The 15,170-nt window shown below is 46.4% G+C and overlaps 3 protein-coding genes across 6 annotated transcripts in view; 2 read left to right on the top strand and 1 right to left on the bottom strand.

The window, feature by feature from the left end:
• The window catches only part of LOC118299410 (DNA ligase 1), an 8,846-nt gene extending 2,487 nt beyond the window's left edge, over positions 1 to 6,359 (top strand). The window contains exons 2-6 of the mRNA XM_035623101.2: positions 1,376 to 1,416; positions 1,522 to 1,591; positions 2,265 to 2,330; positions 2,529 to 3,538; positions 4,601 to 6,359. Of these exons, the coding sequence (XP_035478994.2) occupies positions 1,376 to 1,416; positions 1,522 to 1,591; positions 2,265 to 2,330; positions 2,529 to 3,538; positions 4,601 to 4,669 (1,256 nt within the window). The 3' untranslated portion in view covers positions 4,670 to 6,359. The remainder of the gene's footprint in view (positions 1 to 1,375; positions 1,417 to 1,521; positions 1,592 to 2,264; positions 2,331 to 2,528; positions 3,539 to 4,600) is intronic.
• Positions 5,929 to 10,517, bottom strand: LOC118299411 (inositol-tetrakisphosphate 1-kinase). 4 transcript variants are annotated; one of them, XM_047335652.1, is made up of 11 exons: positions 10,259 to 10,517; positions 9,842 to 9,866; positions 9,048 to 9,170; positions 8,349 to 8,466; positions 8,146 to 8,247; positions 7,924 to 7,964; positions 7,668 to 7,833; positions 7,399 to 7,466; positions 6,803 to 6,965; positions 6,587 to 6,652; positions 5,929 to 6,556 (listed from the first exon to the last, which is right to left on the bottom strand). In XM_047335652.1, the coding sequence occupies exons 1-11, from the start codon at positions 10,492 to 10,494 to the stop codon at positions 6,510 to 6,512; spliced, it is 1,155 nt and encodes a 384-aa protein (XP_047191608.1). In that variant the 5' UTR covers positions 10,495 to 10,517; the 3' UTR covers positions 5,929 to 6,509. The 4 variants fall into 4 exon arrangements, with proteins under 4 accessions (XP_047191608.1, XP_047191607.1, XP_035478995.2 ...); XM_047335651.1 differs by having other exon boundaries at positions 5,929 to 6,652; XM_035623102.2 differs by having other exon boundaries at positions 5,929 to 6,652; positions 10,255 to 10,469.
• A 191-nt stretch (positions 10,518 to 10,708) lies between these two features.
• Positions 10,709 to 14,656, top strand: LOC118299413 (proteasome subunit alpha type-6-like). Its single transcript, XM_035623105.2, has 7 exons — positions 10,709 to 11,012; positions 11,400 to 11,494; positions 12,395 to 12,476; positions 12,637 to 12,792; positions 12,935 to 13,113; positions 13,203 to 13,297; positions 13,910 to 14,656. Exons 1-7 carry the CDS (start codon positions 10,937 to 10,939, stop codon positions 13,965 to 13,967), a joined length of 741 nt encoding a protein of 246 aa, XP_035478998.1. The 5' UTR covers positions 10,709 to 10,936; the 3' UTR covers positions 13,968 to 14,656.
• The last annotated feature ends 514 nt before the right edge of the window (positions 14,657 to 15,170 follow it).

The raw sequence follows: 15,170 nt of genomic DNA, 5'->3' as shown, positions 1-15,170 counted from the left end.
TCTGTATGAGGGATTCACCACTGGTCAACAGTATCTATTTGTCCCGTGATTGATTCTGATCGGTGCCGATCCGGCTGCGTGCGGGAAACGGAGCATGGGGGTTTACATTCAATCTCACAGCTTCTACACGTGTCCTGTCGGTGAAATGACTTAATGGCACCTGCATGATTAACTGTGGCCGTGCTTTAAGTCTAGATTTAGTGCCAATACACTCACAGAAATATTTAGGCCTAATATTTAGTGTTTGTCTTAATTGCATATAAAATTCCCATCCATTTGGATGGCCTAGATTTAACACAAACAAACCAATACACTTAATGTGATGCATATCTGTCAGTCAAACTTAGATTACATTTTTGTAATAGTTATTAATTGTTAACCCAGATTTATATATCTATAATCAATAAATCCCATTTGTTTTAAATTTGTAAGAACCAGGTTTATGTATTCCAGAACAAAAGAGCATATTTGTTTGAAATCACAATAAGTTTATTAGTTTATGCTCAACATGTTGAATCCAGATGGATGGAAATCTTTATATGCAATTATAAATGAGTGTATTGAGTGAAACATACGCTGATTTCATTAAAATGAACACAGTTTTTGTAGAATGTCAACGTGTTTTTAGTGTAATCATAGACACAACATGATGAAATGAAGCTGAAAGGTAATGGTGGATGTTTTTAATCACTTGACAGCACTAGAATACTGTACAGTTAAAACTTCTCATGCATTTTATTGTTTTGTTTTTTGCAATTTTCTTGCAAAGAATTTGCCTTCATTTCTTCATCATCTAGACACAAGCACCTTTTCTAAATTGAACGTGTTTCGGGCCCGACATTTGGAGTCATGAGTTAAATGAAGGTGCAGTAATTGAACAGCATCACGTCTCGTGCCTCAGCCGAAACTTTTGAAAGAATAACGTGTCGGGGTTCAGGGGCCGAGCACAGATTGTGATCTACACTGACACTTAGGTGCTTATGAGATCCGATGTACCTCCGTGAGACACGGTGCCGGTGCCGCTGCTTAGTGTCCCTTTAATGCTGTGGTGGCAGGCGGCGGCGGGAACCGACCTGGGAGATAAGGCCTTCGGGAATATCTGCATCCCAGAGAGAGCGATAGAGCGAAGAGAGTTAATCTTCTTTTCTGTGTCGCTCTACCAAGATAACTGCTAATCTTAATGAGGGAACAGCTCCGCCCACGCCCCCGGCTGGACAAGCCTCTGCTTAGTTTCCTCCTCTGGGCCGGGTCGGCTCAGTCTTTGCTGCAGCATGAATGCTGGACATATTGATTTTTTATTCACATTCTCCCTCACACTCAATTTGCTATATGACTCTCTCTCTTCTGTCTCTCCCCTCCTCGTTTCGTGTCTCAGTGGGAAGCCGGCCGGTGACCTCGCCCCTGAAAGATGCAAAGGTCGGAAACGGGTCGTGTGTATTTCATCCAGCAACAGTACACATAATATACGTTATTCATGACTCGGCCACTAACTATGTGTGTTGGTTTGTGTTGTGCCTCCAGGTTGAATGTATCATTCAGGAAACGCTGAACGACGACGGGTCACAACATGCGTGTGGTCCACAGCTCGCAGGTGACGTCTCTGATTATCTGACCATACAAAGTATGAAATGTTTAGTATATCAGTCACTCAACAGAAAATAAGTTTTCTGCCTTACATATTTGCACATTAATAACAATGTTTTTGAACTGTTGGTAGAGCGAAACAGGACATTCGAAGATGTCAACCAGGGCTCTTGGGAATGGTGACAAGCGTTTGACCTTACACACAGATCAAACAACTGTTTGATTATCTTCGACAGCTCTAATCCAGAGATCATGTTTTGACACATTTCTTCTGTTTCATACTGAATTGTCTGCATTTGTAAAGTTACCATTACTTTCGTTGGGTTCAGCGATGTGTCCTAATTGTCTAAGGCTACATCCACATTACTACGGTTTAGTGTTGTAGTATGGACGGGCAAAGATGGAGATGTTTGGAAAGGATGACGCAGTGACCCGCATACTGCTTCCTGATTAGTTCTCATCAGTCAAAGGTCGATTACCAGCGGTGCTTGAAAAACATTGAAAACGCATACCACCTTGTTGTCGGTCCAAGAAAAGATAACCCTTGACTTTACTCTTTCACATACCCAGTGTGCGTGCGATATGCGTTTCATCGTTTCATCGTTAAAGCACAGCTTTAAAATGAAAACTGTTAGTGTGGATGCAGCCTAATTGCTGACGTGTCTTTTCCTTCTTTGCAGAGGAACTCGACGATGTGCAAAGACATCAGGGTCTGCTCAGGGAGCTGCAGCAGTTGGCTGACGATGGTACGCACAAATTGACACACACACACACACGCACACACCCCTGGATTTTCCCCACATCACTCTCAAACAATCTGACGTGTTTTTCGTTTGCTTGGAATTTCAATGTTAATGTTTATTTGGTTGTGGCTTCATCCCTGATTGCACATGGGTATTTTAACACAACGAGTGTGGCACTGACTTGCATTCTGAATGTTGCAGAGAGAGACAGGGAGCACGGGAACGATCGTTACGAGTACAACTTGGCTGACGACGAGAGCAACTTTGAGCAGAGGGATGAGGAGGAGAAGGAGCAGAGGGACCTGACCACCCTCGTGACAAAGACGGACGAAAAGAGGGCCGACGAGACGGAGGACGATGAGACCAAAGAGAGGATGATGGAGAAGCCACGAGTCGACGACCCGGGGAGGGACGATGAAGAGGAGAGAGCCAGGGAGCTCGAGGAGCTGCTGGCCGAAGAGATCACCAAGAAAGGGACGGAGGAGAGGAATGACGAAGAGCTCAAAGAACTGCTCAAAGAGCTGAAAAAGAAGCGATACGAGGCTGTGAAGGAGAGGGAGATCCAGAAGGGCTCTGGATCGGAGCAGGAGGCGGAAGTGGGGGAAGATAAGAAGGAAGAGGAGGACAAAGGGACTAAAGGACTAACGGCGGAAGATGTGGAGAAGCAAAAGATGGAGGAGAGGAAGAAGAACGAAGTGGAGCTGATGGTGGAGAAGGAGAAAGTGGAGAAGGAGCTAAAGGAGCTTTTCAAAGAGCAGGACAGCAAGAACGTGCCACAGCAGGAGAGGGAGCGGAAGGAGAAGCAGGAGGAGCTGGACGAACTCGTGAGGAAGATGAAGCGGGTGCAGGAGGAGGAGGAGGACGAGACGCAGGGCGGGACGAAAGAGGACGGGGTGGAGGACGTGCCGCCGTCGGTGGAGGAGAAGAGTGAAAAGGCGGAGGGAGAAGGAGAAAAGGAGCCTGATGAGAAAGCAGAGAATGAGGTGAAGAAGAAGGAGGAGGAGGTGAAGGAGCCTCAGCAAAAGAGAGTGATGGAGAAGGCCAGCGACGAGGCCACGCGGCAGTTTGAGCGGGAGCGGTACAAGGGCGAGGAGGAAGAGGAGGAAAACGGGGAGGACGATGAGGACGAGTACGTCCGGGAGGATGAAGAGGGCCAGGAGGAGGAAGACGATGATGATGATGAGGGTGATGCTGAAGAGGACGAAGGGGAGGTAAGAATTCAAATTCGTAAAAGTGTTTGGAAGAAAAACAAGAGGTTTGGGATTTAGGGAGTAAAAACATATTGGTCTGTTGCGCATTGATTTTGCCAGTTTGACACAACTCCAGAGCCTTTCAAGCAACTAAAATGGAGAAGTTAGGAAATGCTGCTCGCCCTGTTTCAGTTTGAAATCTCCGGGGGTTGCGTAGTAATGTATAGATAAGCAAAAACAAAACTGCTTCCTGTTTCCTCTGGCACAAACATGCCCAGTGTACGTGTACGTTTTCCGTTGTGTTAGAATGGACAAAGGCTGACATCATATTATTCACTATCAATCACAGATTGTAAACAAATAAAGATGGATGTAATGTCAGCTCTCAAAAGTGAAGCCAAGTCCTCTTGATCGCCCCCTGGTGGCCGACTGCAGAATAGGTCATAAACCCCATCTCCTGCATTTTAAGGACCAAATTAAAAAGTAAAAGTACATGATAGATGAAATATTCTCAAAGATGTTTTCTGACCATTTCTAATCACACATACGTGTGTTCAATTGTTAATTTTTCCAGTACGTTATTTGATGCTATAAATACGTGTAGAAATGTTTCGATTGACGGCTTGAGACTGACTCGTGATTGGTCGACAGGCGTGTATCGGCAGGACCTCTGTGCCACGTCTCCACTACATACGATCACTACTGCGCAAAAACTCTGGCTCCAAATGAGGTCAAAAGTGCAACATGGCGGCGCTCCGCATCCGTATTCTAACTTTATTGAGAGGAGATGCGTCGTTCACCTTCATTCTCTGACTCTCCCTGACATTTACCATTATTGTCATTGAGAAGAATTATATCTCCTATAGTTTTCAGAACATGTAAATATGAAGCAGGTGATTACAAAACAGTGTTAGTGTGCAATTTCTAACAGGTTACATTTATTTCTGTTTGTCCCTCTAAACTATTGTTTCCCCAGGAATGGTTCATTTTATATTTAGAGTATACTTCCTGGACTGTAATCTACGGTGTCCCTGTGTGCTCTGTACGTCTGAGTCATGTTAATCTCATGTGTTCTGTTCACAGGAGCTGCTGGAGATTGAAGCAGAGCTGCGCAAAGTGGCTGCGGAGCTGAGACAGCTTCGCAGGGGATAAGTCTCTCGCACACACACGTACAACAACAACAACAACAACAACAACACACACACTAGGCTAACAAAACCTTTCGTTGCATTCTCAGTCACAGTCACACACGATTTCCGCTGAATAGCCCTCAAGTCCCTTCAGCACTCAGAGAAAACACCGTCGGATGTGAATCTGTAAATGAACATTCGTAGAAACTGTACATACCGTTGTTCCATCTCTGCTTTTAGATCGCCCGGGAAAAGGGCCGTCGCTCGAGATTTCCATTTCTGGAGAATCAAGCTTGTCGTGTCCATCACTCGTGTCACCGTCTCTGTACCTGTAAACGCTGTTTGTGAGGTCGACGGGTGACATGTTCACGTCAGTTGTAAAACCGCCACGGGCGCACAGCATCCAGCACTTTGATTCAAATGTTTAATTTTCACTGCGGATTGCCGAAAACCACGATGCACACCACCGTCTCTGAAATGTGATGTCATGAGTACTGGCAGTCTCCTCTGTGGTGTGTTCTCGGTGGGAGAAACAGATTCCCTACAATAAGTAATATGTGCATTTCAGTATATATATTGTGCAATAATTGACAACTATGTGTAAACTGTTCCTGCTCTTCTGACTGTTAACAATATATATTTCTGACATTTCTACAGCAGGACGTCATTGTTTCCTCTTAACTTTCTCTGATGATGAAGTAGAAGCCGAGGATTGTGTTTTATTTGGCTCACGCACTGTTAAAAAAAAACCAGGACTGTTTGCGACCAACCACGGTGACACGGACGGTAGATTGTAAATTCTGCACGGCAACACATAGGTCAGACGTTCATGCGCGTGGGTCCGTGTGAGGGACGACAGGATGTGATGTACTTAGGGCTTACAAGGACTAAAAGTGTCACTTCAGGTTCTCGGTCAGCTTTGCACTCTTATCTTAACAAGCCAAGGAAGGAGCCGAGGGAAGAGGGAGGCGCTCAAAGCCATTTTGTTGTTGTTCGGTGAAAACAGCAACTGTAACTTTACCAAACGCTCAAGTCGTGTTACTTCACCGTTTTTCATGGCGGTCGCGTCACTCGTGTAAATATTAAATGTCACGGTCTTAAAGCCAAGGTCATAGGCAATGTGAAGCAACGGCGCCCCCAAGAGGACACTGGGCAGAAATGCACATGCAGGTGCAGGACAATTAACAGGGTTTCACCACTGGAGGCCCAAGAAACTGCAATAACACAGCGTAGACTACAGCACACATGAATGCAATAATAATTCTAAATAATAATTCACAATTTCATGTATTCATGAATATTTAATCAAAGTGCATCGTGTCGTTCTCACCTAGCAAATATAATCTCTCTTTTCTTTTCTACACAGCCAAGATTTACAATACATTTGTGTATTTAAACAACAACTTAGTAATAGACAACAAATCATCGATGAGCTCGTTGCTGTCGATTCCGAAGAGGCGAGTTGATGTGTGATCTCTTGGGAATAAATTAATAATAATAAAAAATGAATGTACTATAGATTTCTTTTTATAGAGAAGTACAAAATGTTTCCACCAAAATGTATCTTACAAAAAAGCAAGACGACAGATGTAGGAAATGAACAGAAACATCATTTGTAATATTACCGGCCAATCAGAGTGCTGTATTTTGTGCCTGCTGTATCTTCTTCTATGCTAACTGTCAATCAATAAAAAGAGAGGGGTTCAAACCGCTGTGTGTCGTCCGCTTGGTGTGTCGACTTGTAGAAGAGAATCACTTTAGTGTTGATTAGAGCTACGTTACAAATGATCAACAACTTGTCAGAAAAAAAAAGAAAAGAAGAAGCTTGGAGGCTGATGAGGCACACGGCCTCCCGAGGCGGCTTACAGGCCGGCAGACGGACCACCTGTAGTCTGTGTTGTCTGAGGGGAGAAGCTCGCCGGGGGGCGAGCGGAGGTCTGTGCGTCTAACACTGACTTGATGTGGCTGAGAAGTGAGGAGAAAAACTGGGGCACTCCCTCGTACCCTGTTGGAGAGAAGACGGAACCGGAACATCACACATCGTGTGTGTGTGTGTGTGTGTGTGTGTGTGTGTGTGTGTGTGTGTGTGTGTGTGTGTGTGTGTGTGTGTGTGTGTGTGTGTGTGTGTGTGCGCCAGTGCCGCCGCTTGCAGTACCTGGGAAGATGTTGATGTCGATGACGGTAAGGGTGTGGGTGTGTATGTTGATGATGACGTCCACGCCGAACAGGGCCATGCCCAGCTGAACCCGGAGCTCGCTGGCCAGGGCGGCCACGGCCTGGGAGCTGGGAGGAGGCAAGCACGGCATCTGCTCATCCAGCTTGGAGGTAGGAACATGGGAGGGGGAAAGAAATTAGGCCGGATTTTCTGAGTGTTCCGGGTCCGACGCGTTCACGCCAGCAGGAAAGACTTTCCCCCTGTATTCTCACATGGGCTCACTTGGACATGTGTGTCTTGTCCGGACTTCAGTTCATGTCTGAAAGCAGCAAGTCAAAGTCTGACTAGTGGACTGAAATCTGACCAAAATAGAATGTCCCTGTCCTTTGACGCTATTTAAAAGCCAATAAATGTGCTTTTTCTACATTATGTGAGGATGTCTGACTTCATATAAAATGGTTTTGGGAATGTCAGTGTGAGAAAGATGCATTTTTCTCTAATTTGAAAATGATGTACTTGCACTGATAGATTTCCATCCAGAAATGTTAATCGAATTTCTGCATAATTTAATGCCCTTTTTTGTTTCTAATACTCACAGCCGTGAGGTCGGAGCTCGACTCTGGCTTGGACACCTGATGACTGTTGAAGAAGATGGTTTTCCTGTCTGGAGGCAGAGGGAAAGCAGAACGGCGGTGGATGCGAGGAGCAAAAAACAATCGGGTAACGGAGAAAGGCAATAGTGGCGTGAGATGGGACCGGGAGACAAGACACAGCGGGACATGGCAGGACAGGACAAGAAAGGACAAAGCGGGAGGGGGGAGGAAAGGAACTACCGAGGAGCTAAAGGGAATGACTGCAGACTGACCACAGGGGCCGGAGGGGAAGTTCTTGAGTGAGGGTCTCTCTACGCAGAAGTACTTGTCTCCCACCACAAAGACCTTGTGCAGGACGGCCCCGTGGTTGACGAAGCTCTGGAGCACGCAGGGAGGATGGATGTCAGCCAGGCTGCCCGCGCTGAAGATCAGAGACATCTGCGGGACGCGGGGGATCGGACAGACGTTGAGTGAACACGGAGCAAAGCTAGAAAAAAACGAAACCGTGAAACCGTGGAATCATTCTACCTCATGGGACAGTGAACCGTGTGCCACTCTAGTTTTGCAAACTGTGGTCAAAGGGGGGAAAAAAAGAGGAAGTTCAGCTGATTGACTCTCAGGCTTCATTCACAGACAAACAGATAGTCAAGCCAATTAAATACACACTATTAGCAATTACAGATACATTAATGGGAACTAAATAAAGGAGGTTCTCAGAAAAGTGGAAGGCCGCAGACGGAGTGAACTGACTGAGAGGAAAGCTGAGGCCCCGAGTCGTCACAGTCTGCTCGATGGAGGACAGGTCCGCGGCGCTGTGGACCTCTAGGTAAGGAGGACTGCAGATACGCCAGTCTGTAGAAAGAAAGATGAATATGCAGGTGGGGGGCAGGTGTGAACGTCTATTTCTGCAACGGTTGACCGCGGTGACCACGACTGCTGAAGGTCCAGTTCACCTCGGAGCGAATTGTGCAACTTGCTCATGATCCCGTACGAGGCGAAGCGGTCGAGCAGCTGGGTCATCGCAGGCAGCGGGTCGAGAAGAACGGTCCCGGGATGAGATGACACGTAGCTCTGAAACGTAAGAGTCACGGTCACCTATCACATGAAGCAGAGCATTTTCTGATCATTAGCAAAAATCAATCGGTCGATATGATTCTTTCACAGGCATATATATATATACATATACATATGTATATATATATATATATATATATATATATATATATATATTGTTTTTGTTTTTGCTGATATGCTCAGATATAAAAACTTTTATTTTAAAGAATTGACCGCGCAGAAAGATTATTTTCTATATTATTTTCGAGTTCTATAAATTTGGTCGTCTTTGTGTGTTTTTTATAGGCAGATAGATAAATCGACATATTACATTTATTTTTCGTGAGGGTTTGAGAACGACATCTTAGAAAATACATATATCTGTATCTGAATTTTTTTACTCCCTGATATTAGTATCGGCATAGGCCATCCAATAATCCATATCGGCCATGCTCTATTGATCTATCTTCTGAAGTTGCATGCATTCTTCTTTCCCCTAATTTTGCCCAGTGTCCTGTAATCCAGCCAGGACTCTGACATGACAATCGCCCCTGAATCAACTGCAGCAAAGGACGAAAGACGTCTCCCGTCGTCGTTACCTGGAAGTTGGCGAGCAGCTGCTGCGATTGGCTGTCGTGCTCAGCCTCCACGATGACGTCGGACAGCTTGTGAACGATGACATTGAAGGGGCCCTGTGGCGTCAGCGGCTGAGTGAGGTCAATCTGCCACAGATTAAGAAACGTATATGAATGGTATGCTAAATCTAAGATGCAAATTTGGGCACAAAAGGAAATGTTTGTGCTTTTTGTGTTCGGTCACACAGACCCTCGCTGCCTCCACTTCACAACACACACCACAGCAGTTTTTACGCATCAATACTCTTTACATAGCAGCACGTTTGCATAAAATAACAAGGTCAACACTGTTAAAAGCTGTATGGATTGAGGCTGTGTGCTGCCTCCATAAAGGTGGCATCTCCTGTCTCTTGTCTCACACACACACACACACACACACACACACACACTGAAGTAAAATGTTGCTCGTGCAGTTATCCAGGTGCGTTGTAATGTCTGAGCAGGTCCAACCAGGCAGCCACTGTTTGTTTGTAGCCACTGTTTGTTTGTTTTGCCACAAGCGCATCCTGAGAGGTGGAGGCAGGTGGCTGTGACACGGATTAGTAAAGTTGTGGACATCTGTATATGGCGCCTGTGTGTGTGTGTGTGTGTGTGTGTGTGTGTGTGTGTGTGCGCACACAAGTGTCCCTGATTACTGTCACTACTGTCACACTTAAACTACACACACACACACACACACACACACACACACACACACACACACTCATCTTGATTCCATGTATATCTGGATAAATAAAAATTTAAAAAAAGGCACGAACCTCCACCACTTCCACTCCATGGGCCCTGCAGGGAAGAATAATAATAAAATCTCCACTTATTTATATTATTTAAATCGAAACAAGTTATTGTTTGTCTGCACCTTGAAACAATTGCGCTTGCTGTGTGACATTCAAAATGAATCGTATGGACAAAATCGTCCACTGCTGCTGCTGAATAATTGTACACCAGGCGTTGGTGATAGTGACAGTGTTGACTGTCCTTACTTTGGTTATTCCTTAACGTTTCTGTATTGTAAAAGTCACTAAAATAGAAGTACATTCCATCATTTTGCTCTGGCCCCTTATGGATATATAACCCCCCACCCCCCACCAACTATGAGAAGACAGAAAAATGTAATACAAAAAAAAAAAAAAAAAAAGGTAGAAGAAAGAAAAAAAGCAAATCAACTTACGCACAGAACTCTGCAAACGCGTCCAGGTTCATCCTCCTGCGCTTCTTGTCGCTGAGGCAGAAGCCCACCCTGCGGCCGGACATGGGGCCGGACATGGGGCCGAGTGTGCTGGGGCCAAGCGGCAGCAGGGGACAACACACACACACACACACACACACACACACACACACACAGAGAGAGAGAGAGGGAGAGAGAGAGAGAGAGAGGGACGTGCTGGGTCGACTGCGCGCTCCTGTCCATGCAGCCGTCCCCCCGCGCCCCCTCCAACTTTTACGCACACTTCCAAGAGCAGTGCTCTTCCAGCTTCGGGACCGCGTCCGTCGACCGGCCGGGAGCAGAGAGGGGCCAGTCTAACTGGTAAACTCACTCCACTTCCTTATTGCTGCCATCATCATCCGACCACTCGGAGCGAGGCGCAAGAACCGAAAGAGAAAGTGAAAGGTCCGCGGGGGGAAGTGGCTCCATTCTCCTGCGTGTCGTTCAGCAGCAGCAGCAGCAGCAGCACAGACGAGCTGTATCCCTCCGATCTGCCTCTTCAATATAGTGAGAGAATAACGTCCCGGTGGCTGCTGTGAAGATACGTGCTGTCAAGTTCACCTGAGGTCAAGGAGTTGTGTGTGTGTGTGTGTGTGTGAGTGTGTGTCTGTGTGTGTGTGCGCGCGCGCCGGGGAAGAGAGAGAAAATGTCGCGCGGCTCAAACGCAGGGTTCGACCGACACATCACCATATTCTCGCCGGAGGGCCGACTCTACCAAGTGGGTAAGAGACTCGGATTCCTCCGCTCCTTTCTGTCGGAGCGGTTGCTGATATAGGACATTGATATGAATATTTCCATTTCCAGTCAAACATTGTTCGTGTGGCTTAAGGGTGTGAGTTGACGTTGTGGGAGGATTTGGCCTAACGATGAAACCTTAAAGTTTACACTTCACTTGTCGCCCCCCCCCCCCACCCCCTTAAAGTTTTGTCACGTTGTGGTTTTGTTTTTAAGTGATACAATATGTGCTACGTCATTTGTTTAATGCGTTGTATCCATGCAGATCGTAGTTCCTCAAAACGTCTCTCCACGATGCTGACGTTTTTGTCGGTGAGGTGGTTCAAGCTTTTCTCTGTGCTGCACTAACACTGTGGTGTGGTGTCCCTCTGCAGAATATGCCTTCAAAGCCATCTCCCACAGCGGGCTGACATCTGTGGGGATACGGGGCGCGGACAGCGTGGTGGTGGTTACACAGAAGAAGATACCTGTGAGACATTACACACACGCACACACACACACGCACGCACACACACCCACGCTCGGCTGCTGCTGGTCAGAGTTGAAGCGAAACGGTGAAGCCGAACGGAGTCATGACGCCAGCGTGGTGCTGACTTGACAAACACATCCTGAATGTCAGTCAGTTCACTAGTCAGTAGAGCTCATATGCCACCAGCAGCACCACCAGCAGTCTCCTTCCGTTCAAATCGGGCTGCACCAAATTGCACACACTCATAAATATCAGTCCCCCGATTATTTTTCTTCTGGGAATTCTGAGAAATCGTAGGAAATCAAAAATCCTGTAGATCCACGCCAAACTGAATTGGGTTCTTTCTTGGCCCACGTCCCATTCTTCCACCTACCGTAGCTTTTGAGAGAATCTGCTCTGTAGTTTTTTGGTGTAATCCTGCCGACAACAAACCGACCAACAAATGAACGCACCGGGGAGGAAACATAACCTCCCATGGTGTCGGTCAAACGCCTCGGCTGTAATACTGCAAATACTCACATCAGTGAGCCGGATACTGCTTTAATATTTTTGCAAACTTTGATTGAGGAAGACTGAATCTGAATTTTTAGCCAATTTCACCGTCGGAGCTTCTGAATCAAAGACGTTAAATTGGCCTTAGTGTGTCCAGAGGTGTTCCTGGTTATTTATGTAATGATTCATGTATTGTTACACTAAGATTACGCGAGACGCTCACAAATACTTTTATTGCATCTGATTTCCATATCAAACAATGTCTTTCCAGGTCAGTAATTATTCATTTACACCACAGCTCCCTGCTTAGCGTTATTGATGCCCTCTGATTGTATATTGTTGTCCTACATGATATTTTTCCTGCACGCTGAAATATGAGTACGCCTGGTGTTTTTCTGCCGTCGGCAGGACAAGCTGCTGGACTCGTCCACTGTGACCAACATGTTCAAGCTCAGCCCTCGCATCGGCTGCGTGATGACCGGACACAACGGTGAGGGTTCAATCCAGCGGGGACGCGACCGACACGGACACGGACGCCGTGCGAGTCACTGTGATACTTTGGCATCATGTCGTCGAACAAATGAGAAAAAAAACAAAAGTGCACATGCTGCTGTGTGTTTTAACGCTCCCGCCTCCTCCGCCCTGTGCAGCGGACAGTCGCTCCCAGGTTCACCGGGCGCGGGTGGAGGCCGGAGAGTGGAAATATAAGTTTGGCTATGACATCCCAGCGGACGTGCTGATCCGCAGGTTGGCGGACATCTCCCAGGTCTACACGCAGAACGCTGAGATGCGACCTCTCGCCTGCTGTGAGTTTTCAGCAGTTCATCCTTCTGTCTGATTTCATCTCACTCCAAAACTTGCCTCTTTCCTTTGTTGCATTCTGAATCCTCACATTTTTCACCGTCTCTCATCCTCCCTCTTGTTTCTACCTTCCCTCTCTCCTCCCAGGCATGATCATGGTGGCCCTCGACCCCCAGCAGGGACCCGTCCTGTTAAAATGTGACCCGGCCGGCTACTTCTGCGGCTTCAGGGCCACGGCCGTCGGCGCCAAGCAGACAGAGGCCAACACTTACCTGGAGAAGAAACTTAAGAAAAAGGCCGAACTGACCCACGACAGGACAGTACAGGTGGAGTGAAGATCACGTTCGACATGACAGGAGCATTTATTGTGTGTGTATACAAGCTCATCAGGCCCCTCCCCCCTGTGTCTTTTCAGTTGGCTATATCCTGTCTGTCCTCTGTCCTGTCTTTGGACTTCAAGGCCAGTGAGCTGGAGGTCGGCGAGGTCACCAAAGAAAAGCCGAAGTTCAGGTAACTTGAGTCACACGTTGGCCGTGGCTGACACAACACGGGACGACCAGTGTTCCGGGGCCGGGTGCACCAGCTGGTCTTAAGCCAAGTCGGTCGTAACTTGACGAGTCTAAGTCCAGACTCATAGTTAAACCAGTTGCACCAGAGACGGGTCGTAAATAAGGTCAAAGTAAAAAAATAACGAGGTGATGAGCATCTCTCTTGTGCTCCCTGGCTCCTCTCACATGGAGCGAGGGCAGGCATTCAAAAACAGCTGCGAGAGATGGCAAATTGAATTCAACATTCATTAATAACCAACAGAGATTGCGCTGACCATCATCAGTCACGGTGATCGTTGTCTATTGGCACATCGCTCAGACCAGGCCTAGTTAAGACCAGTCTTAGTAAAGACCAGTTGGTGCAACCGGCCCCTGGATTCCATGTGTGTTACGTGTATACAGAGTTTTTACATTCATTTATTGTTAGTCCTTTTTATTTTTTGTCACAATGCCACAATTCTTCTACAGTATCTCAATCTTCAAAACCTTTTTGAATTGATCTGAGAGTTCATGTTCCTTTTATTTTTCCCTGTCGCCGGCCTCCCCCCCTCCCCCCTCCCCCCTCCTCCTGCAGGATGCTGTCGGAGGCAGAGATAGAAGTCCACCTGGTCGCCATAGCAGAACGCGAGTAAAGTTGCCCTCACAAGCATCGGACCACAAATCATCATCAGCGTTTCGTGGTCAGTTTACTCGATTTAGGTCAGGTTAACGACACTGTTAGTCAGAACAAGTGTACACAGGCACACTCAAGGGCGCAGGTCTCAGAAAAGGGAACCAGGAACAAGGAATTAGGACTGAAGCTTAAGACACAGCCAATAATATTAGAGTCAAATTTATATTCACGAATCACCGTTGGGCCATCGCTTTACATATTGACCTGTTCAACAGAGCCACACATCCAGCAGCACCGCTCATTCCCTGAAAAAAGGAATGGAGGTATAATGCACTGATCATCAGTAACTGTGTGTAGTAACACACTTAAAATATCAGGATGAAGTAAAACACTCACTTCATTTCCGGAATTTCGGAAGTCGGATTCTAATAACCATACATTTTCAATGTTAGCATTCCTTCTCACTCACTTTACCCTGTGTCCCAGAAGAAACTGACGTAGGTTTGATTCATAGTAATTTATCAAACACTTTCCCCCTTGCGCTTCTTTTAATTACATGTGCTGTAGGAACGTGATGTTTAAATTCTGAACCTTCAGATTATGGAAGCTTGTTCAACACTGAATGTTCTGTAACACCACCGTTGTAAAGATGCAATAAAATTAATCATCTGAGCGATGTCGTAATAAAACACAACAGAAAAATATTAATTGTAAGCGTCTGTAGTTTAGTTTGGAAGATTATTGACCTTTTTTCACTGATATTCTCAGATGCTTTTAGATTATTTGCCAAACGTGTCCTGATTGAACAACACTCCCCTTGTTGAACAGCAGGTGGCATCAGTGAGGCGATAACCTGAAGTCAGATTGTAGCAGTTTTCTGTCCGTGTGTCGTGGCTTCATGTGACCACTGGGTGGCACTGTTGTCTCTGCCTGTAACTCCCCTCTGAGTATTTCTTTTCACAACAGAATTCAAAGTTTCTGCATGACATCTTCTATTTAGGGAAGAACTATTTTTGTCTCGTGTAAACCACAGTACTTCCGAGTCTTTGCTTCTGTGTACGCGCCGGTGTGCGCGTGTGTGTGTTAGTGTTAGTGTTAGTGTGTGTGTGTGTGTGTGTGTGTGTGTGTGTGTGTCAGACAGCCAATCTTGGCATGACATCTTGTTATGTGTGCGTCTGTGTGTGGGTGTGTGTCCGTTACTGAGTTTCCACCACGTTGACCT

This window comes from Scophthalmus maximus, chromosome 11 (assembly GCF_022379125.1).
Source record: "Scophthalmus maximus strain ysfricsl-2021 chromosome 11, ASM2237912v1, whole genome shotgun sequence".
Classification (NCBI taxonomy): domain Eukaryota; kingdom Metazoa; phylum Chordata; class Actinopteri; order Pleuronectiformes; family Scophthalmidae; genus Scophthalmus; species Scophthalmus maximus.
Note: the sequence above shows the minus strand (reverse complement) of the source record. Positions and strands in the feature narration are given on the sequence as shown.

Excerpts from the sequence above, each read along its gene's own strand:
- LOC118299411 (XM_047335651.1), bottom strand. The coding sequence starts at position 10,494 with ATGGACAGGAGCGCGCAGTCGACCCAGCACGTCCCTCTCTCTCTCTCT. Across the intron at positions 9,867-10,258 it reads GGACGCGTTTGCAGAGTTCT|GGCCCATGGAGTGGAAGTGG; the intron begins GTGCGTAAGTTG and ends TCTTCCCTGCAG. Across the intron at positions 7,834-7,923 it reads ACGGTTCACTGTCCCATGAG|ATGTCTCTGATCTTCAGCGC; the intron begins GTAGAATGATTC and ends CGCGTCCCGCAG.
- LOC118299413 (XM_035623105.2), top strand. The coding sequence starts at position 10,937 with ATGTCGCGCGGCTCAAACGCAGGGTTCGACCGACACATCACCATATTC. Across the intron at positions 12,477-12,636 it reads CGTGATGACCGGACACAACG|CGGACAGTCGCTCCCAGGTT; the intron begins GTGAGGGTTCAA and ends CGCCCTGTGCAG. Across the intron at positions 13,298-13,909 it reads AAAGAAAAGCCGAAGTTCAG|GATGCTGTCGGAGGCAGAGA; the intron begins GTAACTTGAGTC and ends CTCCTCCTGCAG.